This window comes from Oncorhynchus gorbuscha, linkage group LG12 (assembly GCF_021184085.1).
Source record: "Oncorhynchus gorbuscha isolate QuinsamMale2020 ecotype Even-year linkage group LG12, OgorEven_v1.0, whole genome shotgun sequence".
In the NCBI taxonomy this organism is placed as follows: domain Eukaryota; kingdom Metazoa; phylum Chordata; class Actinopteri; order Salmoniformes; family Salmonidae; genus Oncorhynchus; species Oncorhynchus gorbuscha.
Window position 1 is genome coordinate 4,596,097 of NC_060184.1, and position 9,683 is coordinate 4,605,779.

The 9,683-nt window shown below is 48.5% G+C and overlaps 2 protein-coding genes and 1 long non-coding RNA gene across 3 annotated transcripts in view; 1 reads left to right on the plus strand and 2 right to left on the minus strand.

Moving 5' to 3' along the window:
• LOC123990465 (fibronectin type III domain-containing protein 4-like) overlaps positions 1-9,683 on the plus strand; it is a 284,753-nt gene that overhangs the window by 74,760 nt on the left and 200,310 nt on the right. The gene's annotated exons all lie outside the window — the stretch shown is intronic.
• Positions 1-9,683, minus strand: part of LOC123991121 (cerebral cavernous malformations protein 2 homolog) — a 29,376-nt gene that overhangs the window by 6,087 nt on the left and 13,606 nt on the right. Inside the window, exons 9-10 of the mRNA XM_046292346.1 lie at positions 6,243-6,381; positions 5,508-5,750 (exon numbers count right to left, since the gene is read on the minus strand). Coding sequence (XP_046148302.1) covers positions 5,508-5,750; positions 6,243-6,381 — 382 coding nt within the window. The remainder of the gene's footprint in view (positions 1-5,507; positions 5,751-6,242; positions 6,382-9,683) is intronic.
• Positions 3,461-4,999, minus strand: LOC123990466. The gene is made up of 4 exons (XR_006830646.1): positions 4,753-4,999; positions 4,561-4,646; positions 3,673-4,503; positions 3,461-3,504 (listed from the first exon to the last, which is right to left on the minus strand). It is a non-coding gene; the product is annotated as an uncharacterized LOC123990466 (long non-coding RNA).

The following is a 9,683-nucleotide window of genomic DNA, read 5'->3' on the forward strand; positions in this document are numbered from 1 at the left end:
TTGGTATATAGTATACTACTTTAGACCAGAGACAAGGGGTTGGTATATAGTACTCTACTGTACCCCAGGGCCCATGGGGTTGGTATATAGTATGCTACTGTACCCCAGGGCCCATAGGGGTTGGTATATAGTATACTACTTTAGACCAGGAACCATATGGGTTGGTATATAGTATACTACTTTAGACCAGGACCCATAGGGGTTGGTATATGCACGACATTAGACCAGGGCCCATAGGGGTTGGTATATAGTGTACTACTTTAGACCAGGACCCTAGGGGTTGAGCATATAGTATACTACTTTAGACCAGGACCCATAGGGTTTGGTATATAGTGTACTACTTTAGACCAGGACCCATATGGGTTGGTATATAGTATACTACTTTAGACAGGACCCATAGGGTTTGGTATATAGTGTACTACTTTAGACCAGGACCCATAGGGTTGGTATATAGTATACTACATTAGATCAGGACCCTGGGGTTGGTATATAGTATACTACTATAGATCATGACCCTTAGAGTTGGTATATAGTATACTACTATAGATCATGACCCTTAGGGGTTGGTATATAGTATACTACTGTAGATCATGACCCTTAGGGGTTGGTATATAGTATACTACTTTAGTGCCACTTAGATCTGAAGACACCATGACTGGTGATAGGGGATGATCAGAGGAAACACACCACAATGATCGACGGCCGCCATTTCATTTTCCAGACGATTGTACATGTTGAATCGTCACCTTTGTCAACCCCCAGCAGGTGATCTACTGTGCATGGCTGAAGGTACGGTTGGTTTGGTCTTGTCTGCGCTATGAGAAGAGATGGCGTATTGAATCGTCAATCCGCCAGTAACTGGCTTTGTCAGATATGTTCTCCATACAGATATTCTGAATGAGAGTGTTCAGTTTTACAATACAGTCACATTTTATCAACAGATGTCGTTGACTGAGATAAGACAAAGGTAAACGTTAATGAAAAAAACGCTAGGCTAAGGCTAAATGCTAGGCTAAGTGCTAGGCTAAGGCTAAGTGCTAGGCTAAGGTTAAATGCTAGGCTAAGGCTAAATGCTAGGCTAAGGTTAAACGCTAGGCTAAGGCTAAATGCTAGGCTAAATGCTAGGCTAAGGCTAAATGCTAGGCTAAGGCTAAATGCTAGGCTAAGGCTAAACGCTAGGCTAAGTGTAAAACATAAAACCACAACAAAAACAGTACAAGTAACAAAAACACAAAGTCCGAACACCAAAGAGCCACGCCTATTCCCTATTTAGTGGGCTGCTTTTGATGTGCCCATGAAGCTCTGGTCAAAAGTAGTGCACTAAATAGGATTAGGTGCATTTGAAACGCATAATAAAAAGGAAAGCAGTAAGTAATATACAGAGCAGGAGAAAATACTTGGTGGATTAAGTGAACCCCTCCCAGAGTGGATTTCCGCAGCCCGCCGAAATCACATTAGCACAATACAAAAAAATCCTCATCAACATCCTTCAGTTTAAACATGCCATTTCAGTTTCCTTACATTGGATGCCTCACAAGACTCGTTTGAAGGTCCCCTGGTACCAGTTGGGGGAAAAAAATGAATGGAAGTATATATATGGAGATAGTTTAGTGCCAAAAGTAAGGGGTCAAATACATGTAATATAATTTAAAAGATTTTAAAAAGATATCTTTCTTATATCTCGCAGATATTGAACACACACCTCTAAAATAAAATCTAAAGGAGGTTTGTTCTAACGATCTGTCGTTCCATGTAGTGAATCTGTTATTCAATGTGTTTGTATGGGCTAACAGCAGTAAGGCCATATTCACTGTTTCATCAAATCAGTTTTATATATTTTCTTTATATTTCAAGGGATCTTAAAATCAAAAAGCTAAATGTTCTCGGTATGACCCTCTTAAAACAATTCCATATGTTAGAGTAGAACCCCCACCTCCATATGTTAGCAGAGTAGAACCCCACCTCCATATGTTAGCAGAGTAGAACCCCACCTCCATATGTTAGCAGAGTAGAACCCCATATGTTAGCAGAGTAGAACCCCACCTCCATATGTTAGCAGAGTAGAACCCCACCTCCATATGTTAGCAGAGTAGAACCCCACCTCCATATGGTAGCAGACTAGAACCCCATATGTTAGCAGAGTAGAACCCCACCTCCCAGAACCCCACCTCCATATGTTAGAGTAGAACCCCACCTCCATATGTTAGAGTAGAACCCCACCTCCATATGTTAGCAGAGTAGAACCCCACCTCCATATGTTAGCAGAGTAGAACCCCACCTCCATATGTTAGCAGAGTAGAACCCCACCTCCATATGTTAGCAGAGTAGAACCCCACCTCCATATGTTAGCAGAGTAGAACCCCACCTCCATATGTCAGCAGAGTAGAACCCCACCTCCATATGTTAGCAGAGTAGAACCCCACCTCCATATGTTAGCAGAGTAGAACCCCACCTCCATATGTTAGCAGAGTAGAACCCCACCTCCATATGTTAGAGTAGAACCCCACCTCCATATGTCAGCAGAGTAGAACCCCACCTCCATATGTTAGCAGAGTAGAACCCCACCTCCATATGTTAGAGTAGAACCCCACCTCCATATGTCAGCAGAGTAGAACCCCACCTCCATATGTCAGCAGAGTAGAACCCCACCTCCATATGTTAGCAGAGTAGAACCCCACCTCCATATGTTAGAGTAGAACCCCACCTCCATATGTTAGCAGAGTAGAACCCCACCTCCATATGTTAGAGTAGAACCCCACCTCCATATGTTAGCAGACTAGAACCCCACCTCCATATGTTAGCAGAGTAGAACCCCACATCCATATGTTAGCAGAGTAGAACCCCACCTCCATATGTCAGCAGAGTAGAACCCCACATCCATATGTTAGCAGAGTAGAACCCCACCTCCATATGTTAGCAGAGTAGAACCCCACCTCCATATGTTAGCAGACTAGAACCCCACCTCCATATGTTAGCAGAGTAGAACCCCACCTCCATATGTTAGCAGAGTAGAACCCCACCTCCATATGTTAGAGTAGAACCCCATATGTTAGCAGAGTAGAACCCCACCTCCATATGTTAGCAGACTAGAACCCCACCTCCATATGTTAGCAGACTAGAACCCCACCTCCATATGTTAGCAGACTAGAACCCCACCTCCATATGTTAGCAGACTAGAACCCCACCTCCATATGTTAGCAGAGTAGAACCCCACCTCCATATGTTAGCAGACTAGAACCCCACCTCCATATGTTAGCAGAGTAGAACCCCACCTCCATATGTTAGCAGAGTAGAACCCCACCTCCATATGTTAGCAGAGTAGAACCCCACCTCCATATGTTAGCAGAGTAGAACCCCACCTCCATATGTTAGCAGAGTAGAACCCCACCTCCATATGTCAGCAGAGTAGAACCCCACCTCCATATGTTAGCAGAGTAGAACCCCACCTCCATATGTCAGCAGAGTAGAACCCCACCTCCATATGTTAGCAGAGTAGAACCCCACCTCCATATGTCAGCAGAGTAGAACCCCACCTCCATATGTCAGCAGAGTAGAACCCCACCTCCATATGTCAGCAGAGTAGAACCCCACCTCCATATGTCAGCAGAGTAGAACCCCACCTCCATATGTTAGCAGAGTAGAACCCCATATGTTAGCAGAGTAGAACCCCACCTCCATATGTTAGCAGAGTAGAACCCCACCTCCATATGTTAGCAGAGTAGAACCCCACCTCCATATGTTAGCAGAGTAGAACCCCACCTCCATATGTTAGCAGAGTAGAACCCCACCTCGCCCCCAGTCTTAGACAGGGCTGAGACTGTATAGAAGGTTAATGATTGACCTTAACGAACAGAAATACAGGCTAACTACTACATACACAAACCTAAGTCATTATAAAATATTCACTATTCTGTGTCCAGGCACATCTTCTGGTCTGCGTGTCAAATGGTACCCTTACTTCCTGTACAGCGCACCCACAGACTCCGATTGGTCGTGTTCCAGAGCAGCAGAAGCTGTATGAAGGGACTGATTTGACCCACATATAATTATCGAGTCGGTCGTTTTTTTAATGATCTAAGGTGATTTGTAGATCAGTCGGGCTCGACTCGCCTTTTAAAGTCGGCTGCAATGTCAAACGCACCCATTGTGAAGCGAGACACCAGACAGAGCATTGTGGGTATTCATGATGGCTGCCCTCAGGAGGGCGACTCAGCTTCATCCTGGTCACTGATGGCAGATGCTGCCAATAACAATCAAAACTCCAGAGACTTAAAAGTAAAAACCACTACGAATGGATCAATAAAGTTTTCTTTAAAAGGCCGAGCGGATTGGCCCCACGCTGGCTCACACTGAAAGCTGATTGGCCACAATGCACAGCATGTCATCATCAGGGGGTTGGATCTGGGCTGGCTGGATCGTCCTCTCTCTTGGTTTAGGACGAGTAGGGACTAGGGGGTATGAGTTAAGGCATAGGGAGAAGGGTTTAGGGTCTAGGGTGTGACCCTCTTGGTACATACTGCAGCACAGTTTCGATGGTAGGAGTAGGGTCTAGGGTGTGACCCTCTTGGTACATACTGCAGCACAGTCTCGATGGTAGGGAGTAGGGTCTAGGGTGTGACCCCTCTTGGTACATACTGCAGCACAGGCTCGATGGTAGGGGTTAGACTAGTGTGTGACCCCTCTTGGTACATACTGCAGCACAGGCTCGATGGTAGGGGTTAGAGGCTAGGTGTGTGGTACATACTGCAGCACCTCGATGGTAGGGGTTAGAGGCTAGGGTGTGACCCCTCTTGGTACATACTGCAGCACAGGCTCGATGGTAGGGGTTAGAGGCTAGGGTGTGACCCCTCTTGGTACATACTGCAGCACAGTCTCGATGGTAGGGAGTAGGGTCTAGGGTGTGACCCCTCTTGGTACATACTGCAGCACAGGCTCGATGGTAGGGGTTAGAGGCTAGGGTGTGACCCCTCTTGGTACATACTGCAGCACAGGCTCGATGGTAGGGGTTAGAGGCTAGGGTGTGACCCCTCTTGGTACATACTGCAGCACAGGCTCGATGGTAGGGTTAGAGGCTAGGTGTGACCCCTCTTGGTACATACTGCAGCACAGGCTCGATGGTAGGGGTTAGAGGCTAGGGTGTGACCCCTCTTGGTACATACTGCAGCACAGGCTCGATGGTAGGGGTTAGAGGCTAGGGTGTGACCCCTCTTGGTACATACTGCAGCACAGGCTCGATGGTAGGGGTTAGAGGCTAGGGTGTGACCCCTCTTGGTACATACTGCAGCACAGGCTCCAGGGTGTGACCCCTCTTGGTACATACTGCAGCACAGGCTCGATGGTAGGGGTTAGAGGCAGGGTGTGACCCCTCTTGGTACATACTGCAGCACAGGCTCGATGGTAGGGGTTAGAGGCTAGGGTGTGACCCTCTTGGTACATACTGCAGCACAGGCTCGATGGTAGGGGTTAGAGGCTAGGGGTGTGACCCTCTGGTCCATCTATATCATTACTGATATCAGAGATCATGCGGTCCCATTCGTCTCCTTCGGAGGGCACAAGCCCTTCGTCAGACCCACCCCCGTCCCCTCCCACCGCCCCGTTCCCATTGGTGGTTGAGTCGGAGGCGGAGCTGGCGGTGCGGCGGTAGCGCCCGAAGCTGTCAGTGATGATGCCACGACCGTCCTTGACACCGATGGTCTCCAGGAAGTTCTCAAAGTGTTGGCTGTCCTTCTCTGGGATGAACGGCCTCAGACCTGGATGGACGTGGGATTGTAAAAGGGGGAAAAGGACAAAGCACAGACAGTCTGAATCACAGAACCAGGGCTCTGACCTTTTTTTACAAGGAGACAAATAAATTTAGCAGCACAATGAAAATGATTTTAGGTATTAAAGCTAGAATCCCTCATTTCTCTAGACTCACAGGCGTTCCTAAATTAACAATCCAGGACACACAGCACATATTTAGGCACATAAAATGGTCCCACTGTAGAACCCGAGAGCCTTAAGTGAACTGAAATAGTGCAGACTCATTTCACACATTGAAACAGCAAGGTCCTGTTCAATAAAGGCACAAAGAAAGCAAAAACAGGGATTGGGAAACACAAAATAAGCATTCTCAATGGTCAAGCTCAGGTAAAAATCTCCCGTTCGTTTCACAACTGTTTCCTGCTGCTCGGCTTGACCTCTAAACACATCCCAGGTTTGACCTTTTACCCTGTGATCCCCATACAGGAAGTGGTTCTCACCTAGTAGGAGGAACTTCCTGCTGTCCCCGTAGAGCTGGCGAAGGTTGATACAGAACTCATGGACGGACGCTCCGTTACGGTACTCATGAAGAAGAGTAGCAAACTGCTGGATCTCCTGAGACGACAACTTGGTACGCAACTTAGAGGAAAAGAGGGAGGAGGGAGAGAAAGAGGGGAGGGAGGGAGAGGGGGAGGGAGGAGAGAGAGAGGGGGAGAGAGGGAGGGAGGGAGAGAGAGAGAGAGGGAGGGAGAGAGGGAGAGAGGGGAGGGAGGGAGAGGGGGAGGGAGGAGAGGGGGGGAGGGAGGGAGAGGGGGAGTGAGAGAGAGGGAGGGAGGGAGAGGGGGAGGGAGGGAGAGAGGGAGAGAGGGAGGAGGGAGAGAGGGAGGGAGGGAGGGAGAGAGGGAGAGAGAGAGGGAGGGAGAGGAGGGAGGAGAGGGAGAGTGAGAGAGAGAGAGAGGGAGGGAGGGAGGGAGGGAGGGAGGGGGGAGGGAGGGAGAGAGAGAGAGGGGGAGGGAGGAGAGGGAGGGAGGGGAGGGAGGGAGAGGGGGAGGAGAGAGAGGGAGGGGGAGGGAGAGGGGGAGGGAGGGAGAGAGGGAGGGAGAGGGGGAGGGAGAGAGGGAGGGAGGGAGGGAGGGAGGGAGAGAGGGAGGAGGGAGAGAGAGAGGGAGGGAGGGAGGGAGGGGAGGGAGAGGGGGGAGGGAGGGAGGAGAGGGAGAGAGAGAGAGAGAGAGAGGGAGGGAGAGAGAGAGAGAGAGAGAGAGAGAGAGAGGGAGGGAGGGGAGAAAATGGGGAGAGAGAAAAGCGGGGAGAGGGGAGGGAAAAAGGTTAAAGAAAAATAAAATGAGATGAGCCTAAAAGAGGGGTAGCTGCAACTAAACAGCTGTACATATTTTATAGATCACCAAAGCCTCATAAATCAAATCAAATTGTATTTGTCACATGCGCCGAATACAACAGGTGTAGACCTTACGGTGAAATGCTTACTTACAAACCCTTGACCAAGAAATAGAGTTGAGATATTTACTAAATAAACTAAAGTAAAAACAATTAAATAACAATAACGATGGCTACAGTGGCAAGAGAAAGTATGAACCCGTTGGAATTACCTGGATTTCTGCATAAATTAGTCAAACAATTTGATCTGATCTTCATCTATGTCACAGCAATAGACAGTCTGCTTAAACTAATAAAACAAAACAATTATATGTTTTAAATGTCTTTATTGAACACACCGTGTAAACATTCACAGTGCAGGGTGGGAAAAGTCAGTGAACCCTTGGATTTAACTGGTTGACCCTCTTTTGGCAGCAATAACCTCAACCAAACGTTTTCTGTAGTTGAGGATCAGACCTGCACAATGGGGTCAGGAGGAATTTTGGACCACTCCTCTGAGCAAAACTGTTCCAGTTCAGCAATACTCTTGGGATGTCCGGTGTGAACTGCTCTTGAGGTCAATACTCTTGGGATGTCCGGTGTGAACTGCTCTTGAGGTCAATACTCTTGGGATGTCCGGTGTGAACTGCTCTTGAGGTCAATACTCTTGGGATGTCCGGTGTGAACTGCTCTTGAGGTCAATACTTTGGGATGTCTTGGGATGTCCGGTGTGAACTGCTCTTGAGGTCAATACTCTTGGGATGTCCGGTGTGAACTGCTCTTGAGGTCAATACTCTTGGGATGATGTCCGGTGTGAACTGCTCTTGAGGTCAATACTCTTGGGATGTCCGGTGTGAACTGCTCTTGAGGTCAATACTCTTGGGATGTCCGTGTGAACTGCTCTTGAGGTCAATACTCTTGGGATGTCCGGTGTGAACTGCTCTTGAGGTCAATACTCTTGGGATGCTCTTCCAGGATGGTGTGAACTGCTCTTGAGGTCAATACTCTTGGGATGTCCGTGTGAACTGCTCTTGAGGTCAATACTCTTGGGATGTCCGGTGTGAACTGCTCTTGAGGTCAATACTCTTGGGATGTCCGGTGTGAACTGCTCTTGAGGTCACTACTCTTGGGATGTCCGGTGTGAACTGCTCTTGAGGTCAATACTCTTGGGATGTCCGGTGTGAACTGCTCTTGAGGTCAATACTCTTGGGATGTGGGATGTCCGGTGTGAACTGCTCTTGAGGTCAATACTCTTGGGATGTCCGTGTGAACTGCTCTTGAGGTCAATACTCTTGGGATGTCCGGTGTGAACTGCTCTTGAGGTCAATACTCTTGGGATGTCCGGTGTGAACTGCTCTTGAGGTCAATACTCTTGGAGGCTCAATACTCTTGGGATGTCCGGTGTGAACTGCTCTTGAGGTCAATACTCTTGGGATGTCCGGTGTGAACTGCTCTTGAGGTCAATACTCTTGGGATGTCCGGTGTGAACTGCTCTTGAGGTCAATACTCTTGGGATGAACTCTTGGGTCAATGTCCGGTGTGAACTGCTCTTGAGGTCAATACTCTTGGGATGTCCGTGTGAACTGCTCTTGAGGTCAATACTCTTGGGATGTCCGTGTGAACTGCTCTTGAGGTCAATACTCTTGGGATGTCCGGTGTGAACTGCTCTTGAGGTCAATACTCTTGGGATGTCCGGTGTGAACTGCTCTTGAGGTCTGGGATGTCGTTGTGAACTGCTTCTTGGGATGTCCGGTGTGAACTGCTCTTGAGGGTCAATACTCTTGGGATGTCGGTGTGAACTGCTCTTGAGTCAATACTCTTGGGATGTCCGGTGTGAACTGCTCTTGAGGTCAATACTCTTGGGATGTCCGGTGTGAACTGCTCTTGAGGTCATGCAACAGCATCTCAAATCGGGTTGAGGTCAGGACTAGGCGACTCCAGGAGGCGTATTTTCTTCTGATGAAGTCATTCTGTTGTTGATTTACTTCTGTGGTGTTTTGGGTCGTTGTAATGTTGCGTCACCAAACTTCTGGGTGATGTCCTGTTGAGCTTCAATTGGCGGACAGATAGCCTTACATTCTCCTGCAAAATGTCTTGATAAACTTGGGATATCTGTCGATGATAGCAAGCTGCCCTGAGGCAGGAAACAGTGATGCTCCCTCCACCATACTTCCTGCCCTGAGGCAGGAAACAGTGATGCTCCCTCCACCATACTTCCTGCCCTGAGGCAGGAAACAGTGATGCTCCCTCCACCATACTTCCTGCCCATGAGGCAGGAAACAGTGATGCTCCCTCCACCATACTTCCTGCCCTGAGGCAGGAAACAGTGATGCTCCCTCCACCATACTTCCTGCCCTGAGGCAGGAAACAGTGATGCTCCCTCCACCATACTTCCTGCCCTGAGGCAGGAAACAGTGATGCTCCCTCCACCATACTTCCTGCCCTGAGGCAGGAAACAGTGATGCTCCCCTCCACCATACTTCCTGCCATGAGGCAGGAAACAGTGATGCTCCCTCCACCATACTTCCTGCCCTGAGGCAGGAAACAGTGATGCTCCCTCCACCATA